Source organism: Besnoitia besnoiti, chromosome VI (genome assembly GCF_002563875.1).
Source record: "Besnoitia besnoiti strain Bb-Ger1 chromosome VI, whole genome shotgun sequence".
NCBI classification, from domain to species: Eukaryota; Apicomplexa; class Conoidasida; order Eucoccidiorida; family Sarcocystidae; genus Besnoitia; species Besnoitia besnoiti.
The window spans coordinates 697,070-714,442 of NC_042361.1; the positions used below are offsets into that span (position 1 = coordinate 697,070).

The 17,373-nt window shown below is 56.5% G+C and overlaps 2 protein-coding genes across 2 annotated transcripts; one reads left to right on the forward strand and one right to left on the reverse strand.

Annotated features, from left to right (window-relative positions):
* Nucleotides 1-502: 502 nt before the first annotated feature.
* BESB_065260 (dolichyl-diphosphooligosaccharide--protein glycosyltransferase) lies at nucleotides 503-6,507 on the forward strand (the record flags this gene model as incomplete). The annotated part of the gene is made up of 10 exons (XM_029364920.1): nucleotides 503-977; nucleotides 1,431-1,553; nucleotides 2,033-2,473; nucleotides 2,997-3,334; nucleotides 3,657-3,752; nucleotides 4,332-4,413; nucleotides 4,768-4,892; nucleotides 5,096-5,168; nucleotides 5,878-5,976; nucleotides 6,407-6,507. The coding sequence occupies 10 exons, from the start codon at nucleotides 503-505 to the stop codon at nucleotides 6,505-6,507; spliced, it is 1,953 nt and encodes a 650-aa protein (XP_029218503.1).
* A 1,493-nt stretch (nucleotides 6,508-8,000) lies between these two features.
* On the reverse strand, nucleotides 8,001-13,170 carry BESB_065270 (uncharacterized protein; the record flags this gene model as incomplete). The annotated part of the gene is made up of 7 exons (XM_029364921.1): nucleotides 8,001-8,250; nucleotides 8,770-8,845; nucleotides 9,364-9,476; nucleotides 9,881-9,988; nucleotides 10,526-10,621; nucleotides 10,933-11,605; nucleotides 12,246-13,170. 7 exons carry the CDS (start codon nucleotides 13,168-13,170, stop codon nucleotides 8,001-8,003), a joined length of 2,241 nt encoding a protein of 746 aa, XP_029218504.1.
* Nucleotides 13,171-17,373: the final 4,203 nt, after the last annotated feature.

Here is a 17,373-nt window from a genome sequence, read left to right on the forward strand (position 1 = left end):
CGCAGTGTGCGCCCTGGACTCCCAATTGAGATGAGGAGCAGCTCCGCGTCATTCATCGTCTCCTCTTTGTCCTCCTTTTCTGTTCGCCCCCTCCTGCTTGGCTTCTCCCCCTTCTCTCCTGCGCGTCTGCTCAGCGGGGCGGTCCGGAGGAGACAGTCCCCTCGTGAAACACCTGTGCGTCGTCCGCACTTCTCCATTGACTCGCGCTCGCGCCCCCGCATTTCGGGTCTACTCAATCGCTTCGCCCTTCTCTGCCGTCCTGCTTGGGCTCCGCGGCGTTTCACCCGAACTTCGGGGACTGAAAAGCTTGTCGCTCGGCGCGACCGCGTCGTCTCCGTCTCGTTCGCCCTTTCGAGCCGGCCCCCTGGCCGCCCCTGCGGCCCCACTCTCCTCCTCCCCTAGAGGTCTCCTGCCCCTCACACCTGGGAGCGGTGTAGCGTCTCTCGCCTTCGCTGCCTCGTTCCCGCTTTCTTTCTCTCTCCCGTTCCGCAGCGTGCTTGCCATGGGGCAGTTTCATGGGGGCCGCGTCCCCGTTCTTCGCTCGTTCGGCAGCGCCGCCGCTTCCGTTCCGTCGCCTGCCGACTCCGAAGTCTTTTCGCCTTCGGTTTCCGTTACACCCGCGTCTGCAGCGCAGCAGACCCGCAGTCGCCTCCCGACCAACTCTTCTCCGCGAAGCTCCGCGCGTTTTCTCCTCGTTTTCTCTCTCGCTCTGCTGGCCTTCTTCGTCCCTGGCTCGCGGCGCGATTCTGAGCGCGATGCCCTGCGGAGAGGCGCGAGGCGCGAGGCGCCCCCGATGGCGTCTCCGTTCCTTCGCGCCCAAGCCGCTGTCCTGCCGGTCCCCTCGGCCTCGCCTCTACGCCCGAGCCCCACAGGCCCAGTCGCGGTTGCGTGCGGCAAGGTCTTCAAGAGGCTTCTCGTGCTCCACGATGACCCTCAGGCAAAACAGAAGTTTTCTCGTCTCTTCCAGCGCTTGCGAGGTAGGCCAGGAAGACGAAGAAAACGCGCGCGGCCTCGCTCACTCCCGTGTTGCCGGATCTTCAGGGATGGCGAGCAGCCGGTGCGCATGGCTGACCTTGGCATTTTCACTCTGCTGATTCATCCTCCACTCTCGCGCGAGCTGTAGGCTTTTTTGTTTCGCGTTTTCCACGCTGGCTCCCATTTTTCATGTTGTGGCCTCGCGTGCCGCACCGCTTCCGCTGTGTTCAGACTCTCTCTCTCCTTCGCGTCTTTCCTTTTCGAGGTCTCGTCTCCAAGTGTCTTGTTCGCTCTTCGGTCGCGTTCAATTTCTGAGTCCGAGTCGGCGTCTGCGCACCCGAAGCCCTAAGCCTTTCTTGCGTAGAGGTAGAGCATCTCCATTTTAGGCTGGCGAGCGACGCGCCTGCTTGACGGGTGAACTGCGTTTCGCGTGTCGTCTGCTGCCGCTTTCTCAGAGAACTTCGAGGTCTCGCTGCTCTCGTTCCCTCTGCGCGGCGACCAGAAGGCCTCGCTCCTCTTTGCGCAGCACGGGGAGCCTCTGTACACTCACGTCCTTCTTCTCGCAACTGCCCAGCGCCGTAAGAGCCAGGCTGTAGCCGCCGCCTGGCCGCAAGAGAGCCGCGCGAGAAGCGTCGAAGTCGAAGGGGAGAGACGCGGGTGATTGGGGCCTCGAGAGACCCACGAATGGCGCCCCTCTCTATCCGCGTTGCGTTGCTTGCTGCATATCTGTACAGCTCCATCTCTTTAGCGCTGCCTGCAGCTGTGCCTGCCTCTAGAGCTATCTCTGCTTATCTCCGTATATATCTCTATCTCTATCTCTGCACGGGTCTCTACGTCTGTTTGTGTACCAATCTATATCGCTATCTCTGTATCTATTTCAATCTCTATTCTGTGTGTATCTCTATCGCTGTATCTATCTCTACCTTTATACTCTCTCTATCCTGATGGCTCTCTCTGAACCTATGTCCACGTGGGAAGAGGTGAGCCTTCTGTCCGCGAGCCGCGGCAAACCAGGCTGCAGCGCCTCGCGGCGACCATTGTCTCGTTTTTGCCTCAGGTCTGAGTCAGGAGCTGGCGGCGGCGCTTCGAGTCTTCTTCACCTCCGTGGAGCACGACCTCGAGGCCGCGGAAGCAGCCAGCTCGCGGGCCGCGGCCTCGCCGTCGGCGGCGTCTGGGCTCGCCGCGAGCGAGACTTGCCCTCCTGCGCTGCGAGCGCGGAATCTCTTTTTGGCTGTCGGGCCCTCGGCGCACGCCTCCGCGCGCAGCTTCGCGGCGTCGCTCTTCGCCGGAGAGCCTCAGGCGCCAGAGGCGGAGGGACCCGCGCGGGGTGGCAGCGTCGTCGCGGACTACTTCGAGGCCGTGCGCCGGCCGCAGTCCGCGGCGGCGGACGCGCAGGGCGAGCCCGAAGACGACGAAGAAGCCGAAGTCGATGGAGAGCTCTTCGTGACCCGCGAGCTTCTCGACGGCCATCCCCACGTCGTCGAGCCGCTGGAGGCAGGTGAGGCCGCGCAGAGCAAGGCAGGAGAGAGTGCCTGGTCTCAAGGCGCACAACGCTAGGGAGGAGGGCGGGGGGCGGAGGTCGCGGTTAGGGGCTCGCGGGCGTCTCGTTGTTGAGCCGTCGCCTCGCGACTGGGCGAGAAAACCGGCTTCAGTGGCGACGCACAGGTGCGCCTCGCTCCGCTCTCGCTGCGACTTGCTCTGAAATTCACTCCGCATGCGACCACAAGCGCGCCTCTCGCACCTACGCGCGCCCCGGTGGGTCGCGTGGCCCGTTTGAAAGCTTGACATGCACAGACGAGGAAACGCATCTTGTGATCAGTCTGCCTCTCAGCTTCAGGAGATTTCGCGTCTCTTTGGGTTCGACGGTGCGAGTGAGTCCCGCCGTTTTCCTTCGTACTTTTTGCCATTTGTTTCCGCCCTGGTGGCGCCTGGGCGAGCTCGCGACGCGGCTGCCGCGCCGCGCGTTCTGCCCTTCGCCCGCTGACGTCGCTTTCGCGTTTGTTTTTTGCCTCCGTGTGCAGACGAGTTTCTCCTGTACCGTGGCGGCGCACACTACCTGCCTGCGGCCGCACCGTCGCCTGCGCGCGGGTTGCCCGCTGAGGCCAAAGAGCGCATTTTTGATCAGTTTTTCGCCGTTCTGCGCGCGCCCGCGACCGCGTTCGTCGCCCCTGGAGCCTCGAAGGTGTCGCGAGAGGGCGAGGAGACGCGCGGCGAGGAGACACCACATGGCGAGGACCTCGCCCTGGCCTCGGCGCGCCAGTCCCCGACGGGCGGGCGCGCTGTCCTCCTGAGCAGCGGGGAGTTCTGCGCGGACGAACTCCTGCGCGTCGCCGACCAAGAGGAAAAAAGGGGAGCACAGGTGAGACGATTTAAAGACCGACTCAGCGAGGGAAAGAGAGAGGACAAGGCGCCAGCGGGAGGCAGACAGACGCGCGCAAGCGACGTCCTTTCGGGTAGAAAACGAGAGGAAAACTGACGCAAAGGAAGCCACACTGCGAGGAACAGGGGCGCCAGGAGCACCCCAAGGACCTCTGGAGGCGGACGGAAAAACGACGAAGCCAAGACGAAATGCTTGCGTGTGACGCCTGGGAATCAGATTTGAGTTCTGAGACCCGAGCCCTTCTAGAGTCCAAGGTTTTTAGGGCGCTGATCTGTATTCGTGAATCGCTTTTTCTCAGAAGAGGAGATTCGCCAATCTCCGCGTCTGCGAGGATCTTCTGCTGTGGACCTTCAACCGGCGAGGCGTTCTCCGCTGGTCGAACCTCAAGCACTTCAAGGTACAGTTCCATCTAGAAATACTTATAGTGTTGATCGCGGCGCCATACACGCCTTGCTTACGTTGCCTCAACCAATCATACAAAAAGATAATCTCTTCATGCGTCTGCGTGGCGGGCCATCAATCAATCAATCTATCTATCTATATATCGATCTATCTATCGATCTATCTATCGCTCTATATCTATCTATATCTATCTATCTATATCTGTTCATCTACCTATATCTATTTACCTATATCTATCTATCTATATCTATTCATCTACCTATATCTATTTACCTATATCTATCTACCTATATCTATCTACGTATAGCTATCTACCTAGTTATATCTATCTACCTATATATATATATATATATACCTGTCTCTATTTCCATGTATCTGCATGCAATAGGCGTCTGCGGGCCTGAGTGAAAGGAATTCGACCGGGCGGAGAGCCTGTCTCGCTGCCTGTGGTTTCTGCCAACGGAGCATTCAAGCAGACCCCCAGCAGCAGTATCCGCGAGGCGAAAAAGATGACAGGTGACCAGACTCGCATCTCCTTCGTCTGTGCGTTTTATTCCTCTGTCCCTTCCCACAGCCTGGAGAAACAGTCTCGCCCCATATGTACCGCATGAAGGACGAGATCGCGTTTGCTGTCGATATCCATCAACTAGTCGACGGTGAGCCTTCCCCTTTGCCGTACCGTATCGTTTTTTCCCTCCTCTATTTATTGATTTATGCATTGATAGGTTGATAGTTTTTTATTTATTTCTTTGTGAATGTAGGTTTTTGATTTTTGAAATTTTATTTCTACTTTTATATTTACACTTTTCTCCATTTGTTTACTTATTAAATTATTTACTGGATGTAAACGTGGGTCGCCCACGCGACTATCGGCAGTAGGGACAGTTCACTGTTTTCACAGCGGCGCTTCTTCCGGAGTTGTGAGAGTGCAAGAGGAGTGGGATCCGCCTGCGCGCGTGGCGTTCCATTTTGACGTCGTTTTTTGTTACAAGTTTAACTGTCTTGTGCAGACTTCTGGCAGCCCTTCTACGCTACCGATGTGCAAGTTGAATTCGTCATGCTCCAGCCTTTCCTTCGTTCGTTCCTCGAGCCCCCTGCATCTCCCCAGTCCCCGACCTTCTCGCACATTTTCCAAGTAAGCCCTTCAGTTTTTCTCTTTCCTTTCCTTCGCTCTCTCCCACACGCTGATTTTCCGTTTTGTTCCGGGCCTTCCCATGCCCTTCTTGTACTCCGTTAGCCGAGAGACGCGGCGTGAGGCCGTCTCTCGAGCGGCTCTTTCGCGGCCATGCACCTTTTGCTTCTCTTTGCATTTTTCTTTGTCTGCGTCTTATGTGTCAGGCCCCGGACCGTTATGGCGTGTTCAAGTTCGTGCTGCACTACAGGCGCCTGGGCTACACCGTCCTGCACGTCGGTGAGTTGTTTTTTCGATTTGTCACGCGGCTCTACATGCAGATACCCGCATGCATCTGCGTAGTGCGGCTCTCAAATTCTTTTCTGGCGATGAGGATGCATGATATTCGAAGGGCCTATGCTGTAATGCGTGTGCGGACGTCTCTCTTTAAGACTAAACCCCTTACCCTTCAATCCATGCGCGTCTATCGGTGCCAGTTCACGTTCGAATAGCTTCTTCCCGGTCGCATGCTCCATCGCCACAGCCGTCCCTATTTCTTCATTCCTGTGGACGCCAGAGGGCGGGAAGTCGCGGATCGGAAAGGGGGAGCAGGCTCGCGCTTGCCCGGTTGCTGTCTGAGGCGCGAGACGCGACTCTGCCTGCTGGTCAGTCTCTGTTCTCTCTCGCTGTCGACACCTATCAGTTTCAAATACAACACTAAGAATCTACTGCAGCCGTTTCTATATCGTCTCTGCATCTAATGCAGTTTGATTTTACATATTTCCTTTTTGGCTGTCCACCGTAATGTGTCTCCTTGATATGTCCCTACACACATATATACACATATATATACATGAGCATATATATATATATATATATAAATATATCTTTCTACATATGCATATATATGCATATATATGGATGGATTTGTGCCTAAGTCCGCGAGCTCTCGCTCCGTATGTCTGATGGATTGCCTGGGGCTTTGTGGGCGGTCGCTGTTTTCTTGTAGAGTCGCTCGCGCCTCTACGGAACTTCAAAAGCAACGACTTCCCGCGGTTCCTGCCCTGTGCCCTGCCCTACTACGCGACTTCGCTCCTCACTCTCATAGGTTAGCTTTCATCATAATTAATACGCAGCTCTGGATAAAAACAGTATCTCATTCATATCTCAGTTTACTTGATACGAGTCTCCCGCGTCCCCCAACTATCCTCACATGCGGCAAATAAGAAGTGATAACGGGGTTCAAACCTGTGACCTGTTCATACGTGCCGCCTGCAAATTCTCTCTCGTGGCGGCGGGGGAGCATGCAAGCGCCACGGGAAGGGAGCACCTGGAAGAGAGAGCAAATTCGCTTCGGAAGAAAGCATTTCCAAGAGGCGTCGAATTTTATTTCGCACACAGATCGCCTTTCCACGTGATTTGAGCGTGGCTGTTGTTTGGTGGCGTGTGCCGTCTCTACCCTGCTTCCCTTCGTCTCTTGCCTGGCATTTTTTTTCTTCCCTTCCTGCCCTTGCTTTCTCTCGCTCTTGCCCTTTTAGCTCTGGTTCTCTTCGTGGTCGTCTTTCTACTCCATCGAGAGAAGGACTCGCCGTCTCGGAGCGCGCAGGCCGCGGAGAGTGGAGACAAGAAGAACGCGTAGCACGCAAGACATTCGAGAAACCCGAGAGCGGCAAGAACGCCTCGAAACTTGCGAAACCGCGAGGGGACGCCTGAAACACGCGAGAAAAGAGCCTTTTTCTCGCTGTGCCCGGCCGGTCTGACCAGGGACAGAATGACTGCGAGAAGGGACTTCAGAAGTCCGTAGAAAGGCGAGGCTTGCTAGGAACGAAAGTACAAAAAAGCGGGGAGACAGAGGTCGCCGGAGCGGCAGATGTACACCAGAAAGCGAAAGACCGCATGCAGAGGCCCTTTGTTCTCCTTTGCCTGCCCAATCGAAACGCCAGACGCGCTTCGCTGCTCTATTTGCGTGTTGGTTCAAGCCTTTCCTTCCTCCCCGTAGTCTTGTTTCTGCATCCGCCATAGGAAGGACTCGCTTTCTTTACACTCGCGCACTCGCTGCTGAGTGAGGGCGAAGCGCCTCGCTCGGGTTGTGTGGTGCTGACGCGGCGCCGCTCGCTACCGAATCGCTAAAAACCGTTCATAGGAGAGGCCCTCTTTCTGTCATGGCCGGGGGCGAGCTTTAATGAAGCGCTACCGCCGGGAACCGGCGAGGAGAAGGCCAAACATCGCCTAAAACAGGCGGAATATCGCCTAGAATCGATCGTGGTGTGAAAGTGCCGATGCCGGTTGAAAGTATGGCGGACTCATGTAGTTCTCTCCTTCTGTTGATTTTGTGAATTTCCCTCGCTGCCTCGATTTGCAGGCGGCTTGCCTCGAGGCGCTGGGACTCCACAACGAGTTTCCGTATTCTTTGTAAGTCTATCTTTGTCCATTTCTATACAATGGAAAATAATTGTAACTTGATCTCAAACAACCATGTGCTGCGTGGTCTCGGAGCGGAGCGCGTGAGAGTCTGAGTAAAAACGGCGCTTCGATCTTCGTCCAGCGGCACCGCTCGAAGTCACCCAGCTTCCCGCTGGGCGGCGAACACGCATGGGCTCACGATGAACACCTTGCCACAACATGCGGAAAAAACAAATAGATATTAATATTCGTATGTATACGTGCCCACATGCCGATTCTGGACAAGAAACACATATCCACATATATGTATATATGTATATATACGTATATGTTAGATTAAAGAGAGATGGAAGACATGGTTGAGGCCGCAGAAGAGACTCGTCGCGCCGCGTTGCGTTGTTACACAAAGACGAACTCAAACGCTCATGAGCCGCACACGCACGAGTCGGTGAGTCGCCAAAAAAACACACTTCGGCGTCAGCATCTGCTTCTGCCGCGCCAGCCTCCACGCGCCGACTTCCTGGACGCGCGGCGACTCCACCCCAGCTATTTGAAACTCTTTATCCTTTTATCAAAACATTTAAACCTCCAACCGCTGCCCGGGGTTGCTCCACACCTTTCCGCGAGACACGTGCTCGTGACCGCGATGTCGCCTTGGAATGCCAGATATCGTCGGGCTCGCCCCTTTCTTCCAACCTTCCTACACCCCCCCCCCCTCGCGGCTGCTGTTCACCACGCTCTGGCAGAGTACCGGGGCTGGCAGGAGGCCCCGAAAAGAAGCACGAGAAGGGCTGCGAAGGGCTCTCCGCTGCCGGCGTGGGCTTGAGTGCGTCCCGCGAGTTGGCGCTTCAAAAACTGGTCTAGCACTCTCGTGAAGGCGTCTGCCTGCCGTCGCACATGCAGCCGCACACGCCGCACCACGCAGAGGCCCTCTACCGCCCGCGTCTCGCCCTCGCAGGTGACGCCGTCCACCGAGCACCTGAGAACGAAAAACACGCGCGAGGGCAGACGCGACAGTCAAGATAAAGTGGAAGGTGTGACAAATAGAAGGGAGCACCGCCGCGCCCAAGAGACACCCGCGCCCGACAGACACCCCGGCGAAAAGTGCAAGGCCGCACGAAGACTGCGACAGCGGGCGACTGCGAGCGAGGCAGCGACGAGAACGAAACGAAGCCAGACCGGCGCTGAACTCAAAAGACAGAAAATACAAATTGGTGCATGAAGAAGGCGTCGATCATGCACAGAGAGAGATGAGAAGAGAAGAAAAAGAAGAAAGACAAAAAACCCACACAAGGCCGAGAAAAACATGAACAAGCAACACAACCCTCTACACGCTGTAGCTCACGGCCTCATGCGTGTAGCGGAACCACAGCGAACGATACACATGTTTGTGTAATCCTCGAGGGTTGTATAAGCCTGAAGCTGGAGGAATGCGTGCTTTAAACTGGTTCCTGCAGAAGAAGAGCCGAGAGACACCCTTTCTCGACGTTCGATTTACCTGACGATCTCTCGCGGCCTCAGGCCGAGCTCGCGAACCCGCGCCTCGTCTTCAGGCGACGACAGTACGATTCCATCTGAAAAACGCCGACGAGCAACACCGATAGACACCGTTTTACGAACGAAACACTCAACTGTGCTGAAAGAAACCTGGCAAAGAAACCAATGAAAAAAAACAGTACGAGCCCATAAGCATATATATACATATCTGTATTTGCAGATGTATAGATAGATACATGCAAGTCGCTATACACACATGTATCCGCCTGATTCGGATCGTGCAGCAGGTAAACCCTCTAAATCCCTCCACAAAAAACATGAAAGCGAACGAAGACGCAGGCATGGCTCCCAACTGAACCCACGCATCGAGCTCCTCCTAAATGCCTCGAGACTGTTATCGCCCCAAGGGCATGGAAGACGACACATCCGAAGAACTATGTCTACCACACCTCTCCTTACACGTGTGAACTCTCTATGCCATTGCATGCAGAGACAAATACATATTTCTGCGTATAAGTGGAGACACGAACGAACTTGAAGATACATAATATGACCGCTTAAAGCGCGGGAGACTCGAAGGCGGACAGAGGCGCACCTTCGGTGGCCAGCTGGAAGTCTTTCGTGACGCGCAGACAAATGACTTGCTTTTCTGCGTCTCCACTCTTTATCTGCCCACCAGGCCCCAGACGCTCATCGAGATGGAAGCGCCTGCACAGCCAAGCACCCCATGCACCCAAGGAAAACATAAATCTATCTATCCATCTATTATCGATGCCTCTGTGCTCCTTTCTACGCGTCCCTCCTACCACACGCACCTAGATAGGGACATATCCCTGGCCGCCACACGGCATATGCACATATATATCTCTCTCTACAGTGGGAATATAGATAAAAAATATTAATAAGTATAGATCTATATGTAGATATATGTATAAACATAAACTTACACACAGCTCTTTGCCTCTGTTTTCCGTGGCAAGGCAAACAAGAGATCGTGTCGAACTGCGTCATCTTCTCTGAACCACTCAATCGCTGAAGACGTGCGTGCCTTACATGCTAATACACAGGTATCTTTATAACTTCCTTATTCTTATACATTCAGAGTATCTTACGACAAATGCGCGTCACGCCAAGAGAGGCAGAAGTCGCTGAGCGCCTCGACATAAGGCGCTTCGCGATGGAGAAAAATGAGAGAGTCCGAAGGCCACGGCTGCAGCTGCCTGAAGACGAAGAGACACAGATGACAAAGAAACGCTGCGGGGCCCGCTGCGATACAAAAATATTCCGAAGCATGCACACGCATGGGTGGACTGCGACGCAGAATCGAAAAATACATCGCCGTGTCTGCCGGCAGCCCGCAAGGCGCCTTTACTTTTAGATTCAGATGCAGTGAAACATGAAAAGATCGCCATAACCAAAAAACACTCGCGCTGCCACCACCACGCGCCCGCCTGTACGACTCCGCTCCCAGCCAGAACCCTCTCATGCATATATATATATATGTATATATATGTATTCAAGCGAGGTACCAGACACACGTGCGCTGTCGACCCCTGATTGCCTGTCTATGTACCCCTGTCTATCTTTTTCTTTCTTTCTATCGAATTATTTTCATAGTTCGATACATGTAAACGCATGCACACACGAGATAATACGCAAATAAAGAGCAGACGCGCGAGACGGCGTCCACAGAGTCTGCGCATGTGAGCCGAGGCGCGATGCCTAACGGGCTCGGCGTTGAGGGCGCCTAGACTGACTGGTAGTAGAGACTTTGCAGCGTGGAGACAGAGCAGTCCTCGAAGGGGAGCAGCTGGAGCGGCGCGAGCGAGGCGCCGCCATCCATTTCCTCGAACCTAGAACAAGGCAGACCACAGAATCACAAAACCGGCGTTCACTGCATGTGTGCCGCGGCGGCCGTCGTGCACCCACGCCAGCATCCGGGCTCCAGCAGACGCGGTTCTCCTCTGTTGTCTCTCTCTATGCTCCGCAGTTCGCCTTTCCGTGTCTCTGCCGAAGCGTCCCTTCGGCGCCCCCCCCCTCCCCACTCGTCCCCCCCTTTCTTTTTCTTGGATTTCCCGTGTTTTTCAGCACTTCTCCGCATGGACCTCCCACGGGGGTGTCCGCTGCGTTTCTGTGTCGGGGGAGACAAAGCGTGTGGGCTGACCTGCTTCGCAGGAAGAACTGCCGACAGGCCGTTTGCGCCTGACCCAGCATGCAGTCGTTCCACCATAGTACGTCGGTCACGAACAGCAGCGAGAAGCAGCAGCAGGCGCAGGCCGTGGAGCCGCCATGCTCGCGTTCGCGCTGCTGGCGCTCCAAAAACACCTCCAAGATCTTCTTCTCCTGAACGCTCTTCGCCTCCTCAGCAGCGGAGAGCACGTCATGCCAGCGGAGATCGTGGCTGTTCGCCCACACGCACTCGAGCGCCGTGAAGCCGCGCGCGCAGCTGCCCCAGCCGGAGGTCAGCCAGCTGGAGAGACAGCGCGGACACGCCGCCCACGCCGGCTGCCGAAAGAGAGAGTTCGCGGAGATCCCTCCCGCCTCCAGCCCCTTCTTCTCCCTCTCCTTCTTCTCCGCCCCCTCCCCTGGCGCGGGGGGCACGCAGGCCGTCGCCGCGTTTGCGCCCTCTGCGGCGTCGACCCACATGCCCTCCGCTGCGCGCTCCCGGTGCCAGGCGTCGACCGCGCGGCGCTGCTCTTCCTCGAAGCGCGCGTGGAACGGCTGCGGGTGCAGAAGTGCCCGCACGACGCCGCGCTTGTCCACGACCGCCCCCATGCCCTCGTTCATCACCAGCAGACACCGCCGGCCCTCCGGACGCAGGTAAACGAACCAGTCCTCTGAGACACACACGCGCAAGGCCGCACACGCACCCACACGCAATTCAAATCGAATAATAATCGAACAAGGAAAAACACTATAGTTCCTCGAATACTGAACAGGACTCCGGTGATGAGATCTGCCGCATGCAACAAGCCGCTCTCCGGGACGCGACCTACACATGCATCTGGAAACCAAAGGCCGTAGATGCAAACCTTACACACACACACGGATTCACATATATATATGTAGAAATATATACATGCACATATAGACACTCTATATACACTTGTGCGTAGATCTGTAGACGCATGTACCGAGCCACGCGCGCGCCACGGCGCTGGCGACGGTCTACGTGAAAAGTCCCCTGCAGAGAGAAGAAGCGTCCGCGGCCGCAGCGCGAGGCGAGCGGCTGTCAGCCACTCCAGACAGGAGCTTTTCGTGAGAAAGGTGCGCAGATGGCGCATCATGCATCGTCACACCCAGCAGGTGAGTCTGTGTTCCACAATCCGCGCGCCACGCGCGAGGCCGCTTCAAGCCTCCCTCCCCAGCCAGACGACCGTATACATGCGCACCTGTGCAAATATGCATACATACGCGTACATATATTTCTATACGTAGAATGTACGACTGGGCTGATGGCGTGCTTCGTTCACTTACCTGCAGCAGAGGCGAATCCCGGGAGGAGGACACTGGGGCGTTCTGCGTGCGGCGCGTCTGCGGTCGCGGCGCCTGCCCCGTGGTCCGCTTCGGCCTCCAGGGCAAGTCCTGCGTCGCTCTGCGCGAGCTGCGGAATGACGATGGGCGTCGGAATGGCGAGCATGCCGGCGAAGGAAGAGACCGCACGCCTGCCGGCGTGCGGCTTGCCTCGGCGGCGGCGGTTCCACCCGCCTCGCGAGCCCCCACCCCGCCGCTGCGCCGCGTCGGGTCCTGCCGCGAAGCTCTCCATCTCCGCCTGCGCGTCGCCCTCCACGTCTTCTTCCTCCTCCTCTGGGTGGTGCAGGCGGCCGGCAGAAGGCGACGCCTCGGCGTCCATGCTCGCCTCGACGGCCACGTCGTCGGGGACTTGCTGAGAAGCTGCGCGGCGATCCACTCGATTTCGGCGCGTTTTATTTCGCCACCACGCGCCCGTCCCTTTCCGTTCGCGCCCCCCGTCGCGTCCAGCGAAGCCCGCGGGCAGCCCGGCGGCCCGCAGCGCCTCTTCGGCGTCCGCGCTGGCGCATCTGGAGTCGCTCCGAGAGCCCGCGCCCGCATCGAGAGCGGCCTCGCTCTCGCCTCGCGCGCTGTAGTCCGGCTGCGCGGCGTCATGTGCCTCCTCGTGCGCCTCCTCCGGCGGCGCCGCAGGCCCCTCGTCGCTGTCCTCTGTAAGTCTGCAGAGCTCGCGGAGGGACTGGGCGCGGAGGGCCTCCAGGCGCTCGACGCGCCAGCTGCTTCGCTGCGCATGCAGCAGCCCCTCGCGCCACTCGTGCTCGGTTTGGGGCCGGTCGGAGAAGAAAGGCGTCTTCTTGAAGCCCGCGCGCCGCGCCTCGTAGTCGACTGTCGGCGGGAGGGACGCGAGGCCGGTCGACGGCAACGTGGGCGCCATGTAGGCAACGCCAAAAAAAAGAGAAGACAGCGAGAACTGCAGCCGCGGAGGCCTCAGGGAGTCGACGCGCGGGAGGGGGGTAAGACGCGGAGTGGGAACAGGGGCGACGAGAAGTAAGGAAAAAGAAGGACAGAAGAGAACAGCGCAACCGGGTCGAAAGGGAAAAAAACATGCAGAGATTACGGCAGACAAGCCCAAAGTTGCAGGGCTGAACAGACCGCGCCGGACCGAGAGAGCGACGGGCGGTCACGCAGCAAAAAGGGAGGAGAAAGACGAAAGCTTGCCTTCTATCGACGGAGGAGACAACGACGCGGAGAGAGGAGTGCAAATTGAAAAGAGGAGAATGACGGGGAGAGGCTGCAGTGCATCGAGGGGAGGCAGCTCAAGACTGCGAAAAACGAAAGCCGTGCCCAGTAACGCCGACTCTTCCGCACACATCACCTGCTCGAAGGGAGAGCCGAAAACAGGGTAGCCGAGTGGAAACTGTGCTCCAGCGAGAGACCGTGCGAGCGAGATAACATAAAGTAAATGAATGCAGTGTTAATACAGAACATATATATATATATATATATATCTGACGGCACACAATGTTCAAGATGCAGTCAATGGCCGGGCTCGAACAGAGAAATCCAGGCAGCCACACGCTGAGAAGACTGAAATTAGGCCTTTCCCCGTTGGAAATCGGCACTTCACGGTATGCGCGACGCAGGATACGCGGACTCTGCGTTTTTTGCGCGCCGGTAACGCCGCAACGGCAGAGATTTTCCTCGCCTATGCAGACTGCATGCGGAGATGTCAGGTGAGAGGCCGAACAGTGTTGAATGCGAATGCGTTGCCTCCGTGGAGGACGCCTAATGACAGCGCTCAGGAATGGCAGCCAAACCAACGGGCAGTAACTTCGATTCACGACGAGAACTCGGCCTCAGACAAACAACGAAGAGGAGCAGAGAAGAGGAACGCTCGGAGCTTGCCACGAGGCGGAGGCTCCCATCGTCGCACATCAACTGAACAGTGAGCTAAAGGCCCCCCCAAACCTCCGACAATGAAAGGAACTAAAGAACAGAAAAACGGAGAACGATTCAAGTGTAACTACAACTCGCTGCCAGTGCGTTTTTGCGCGCGATGCTGAGCTAGCGAAACGCCGGGATAGTCAGCGGAGGAAACAAACGATAAATGACACCGGAGGCATCTTAGAGGACCTCTAGTGTACTAATTTGGCCACAGAGACACTTGCAATGATGGTGACAGGCCTACGCAAAATAAAAGCTCCCCAACTTGAGCAGCTGGGCAAAAAACAGGAGACATGCATGCATGCAGAGTCCCACTGCATTCAGCACGCAAACGAGCACTGGGGGTCGCGCGAGAGTTCCTCGGTAGGTAACACACCAGCCTTGCGAAGACGTGGAGACGAATTCTGCCATGGTACAGAACGAGCTCTTCCCTTACAAGAAGTGAATATGAACCACACCGCGAAATGGATTACCGGTGTGCAGCCCTTCTGGTCTCACGTTCACGCTGACCCCTGCTGGCCGATCTGGGTATATGTATGCGTATGTGATATATGCAGTAATCTGCATAAATGGTATAAGTATTCGTGTACACCTAGTTCGGTAAGTGCATGCGAACTGGCCTCCGAAAACATAATAGCCCTAAAACTCGTGGGTTTGCTCTCCTGAACATGGACGGGACTTCGTCTTTACACAACCCGAGGTGATATGTGAAAAAATCGCTATCAAGAGGCTGGGAAAAAGAAGCGCCACTGAGGCTCGGACATCAGGCCACTCCCTGCGGTACTTTGCCGTCCTTCTACGCAGCCCCTCGGAACCACTTTTTACCTCCTTCAGCGAGAGCAAAGCACGTCGTTGGCCCGGACATCGAAAAATGTTTTGTCGCAAGAAAAGAGACCTCGTTTCAACAGTTTTCCGTTTCGAATTATTCTATCGGCAGTCGTCTTGCGAACGCCCAGGGCACTCGCCTGCTCGCTGCAGGGAGGGGGGCCTGCGGGCGGCGGCCTCGGATACGGAACCAGCCGCGCCAGGCAACTGGGTAGCGACGAGAGTTCAAATATGAAAGCGTTTCTCTTGAACCCGCGACGCAAAATGCATATGACCGTGAACGGAAAGACTCACTCTCACCACTCAGCGGTGAAGACATGTGAAGATAACTAGCTGGGGATTCGAGCATGTCTCCATACAAATATATTGGCAGATCGATACACACAGGCCCTTAATACTCATCCACTTGTGCGTGTCCGTGTGCGCTGGGCACGACGCAGGATGCTACGGCTTCTATGACGCTTTGGAAACGAACGACGGGAGCTTAAGGGGGTCAGATATATGCTCTTAACGCCGTGGCCATGAAAGTTGCGAAACTACGACCCGGTAAATGGAGGCCTTCAATAGCTTGAGAATAGCCGAGCCCGAGCTCTCCTTTCTTCCACCAACGGCTTAGCACGAGCCCCCTGGGGCCCCCTGAGCCAGATGATGGGGATGTGTGGTGACCCAATTGTATTCTGCAGACTTCACACTGCTATCACGATAAGAATCTCTGGTCTGGTAAATCACCGTGTAGCGCAGTCCGGCAGAGGCGATGCCAGTGAGAAGTGAGGCGAGATGGCTGCTGCGACCGCAGCGTGGCTTGAACTGCATCAACGATTAGTGTGTTCTTTGTAGAGGCACCAGGGGATCTATCTTCAGCTATCTGTTGGCATATCGTGCCCTGAGAGAGGAATTATAAAGATGTGAACTCACCGCAGCTGCTATCACTGGAGCAGATCCCAGACGCAGAGCCGAACGCGCTTCGCGCCTCCGGGAGCAACCCAGCGCAAGCGGGCGACTCAGCGTCTGTTTCAAGGGTTTGTTCTGTTGCTTCTGCTCCTTGCGTGTTCATCACCCTCTTGGTTTCTGAATTGCAGAGTTTTGCCGCGACGGTAAGCGCCTCACACCTTTCACGCCTCGGCGCGCCGGTGGGGCTGTTTGGGCTTTCCGGTCTGCTCGGCGGGCCCCCGCGAAGCACTGACGCCAACCGTACGCGTTCGCATGACGGAAAAGGGGGAAGCGTGGAGTGCACAGCCGAGTTAGGCCGTATACAGACAGACAAAGAGACATGGACATGCAGGCCAGGAGTTAATTGTTTGTGCTTGCCTTTGCACACCAACGACCAGCGACGGCTCGCCGCGAAGCCGAGTGAGAGGGGCAAGCCGGGGCGAGGCGCGAGTCACCGCCTTGAAACACTCGGTGTGCGGCGCGATGGCAGACTGCATGAAGCAAACGCCATCAGTGTCAACCTTCTGGGGTGAGGAAAGCGGCAAGACAAGCTGTAAAACATGCCTCAAAAACTCGATGAACTCAGGTTTGTTGCGGGGAGAAAACTGAGGTGTTTTTCGACGTTGGCAGAAAGACATCGGCGAGCGTCAACTTTTCCGCTGTGTGTACACTGCGCCTGCGTGCGCATGCAGCAGGCAACGCGCGCGGGCTTTTTTACGCGAGCGTCTGCGAGTATTCAATTCTTTTCGGTTTCCGCTTGGAATTTGCTTCTCCCCTCTTCCACTACTGTTTCAGCTGTTCTCTGTTGCCTTCTTTCTCACTGCTCGCTCTTGGAAAGTGTAGGATATTATCGCGTCCTCGTCGACAGAGCGAGACGCGGAGCCAAAAGGGCCACAGCCACACCACGGACTGCAAGCTCCGTTGCTCGACGCGGAAAGCGAACGCTTCTGTGCTCCAGCGGAGAGGATAAACGACCCAGCGCCTGTTTTCGCGTGAGAACGACACGGGAGATGTTTCCTGTGCAGTGCGGGATCGCGAACTTTCTGCGTTTTTCTCGTTCCTGCGCATCGGGAGTCCACTTTGCATGCCGCCGCTGGCGACGAGCATTCCCGACCGTCCTTCCGTTAGTCCGCTCAAGGGAACCAAACACGACTTGACGCTAGCGGACAGACTTTTCTCTCATTCTCTGCATGCTTTTTTCTCCTTCCCCTTTCGGTTGTGTTCTGTGCCGGCTTCTTCCGCGACGATGCCGTAGCGTCCAGCTCCGCTGCCGTAGCGTCCAGCTCCGCTGCCGTAGCGTCCAGCTCCGCTGCCGCTGCGGACCTGGATTTCCTGCTGTCTTGTCGGTCTCTCGCGGCACCTGCGTCCTTTTCTTCTCCCCCGAATTCCTTCTTCGCACCCATCAGCAGCATGACACCAGGCGCGTCTCCTTCTCAAC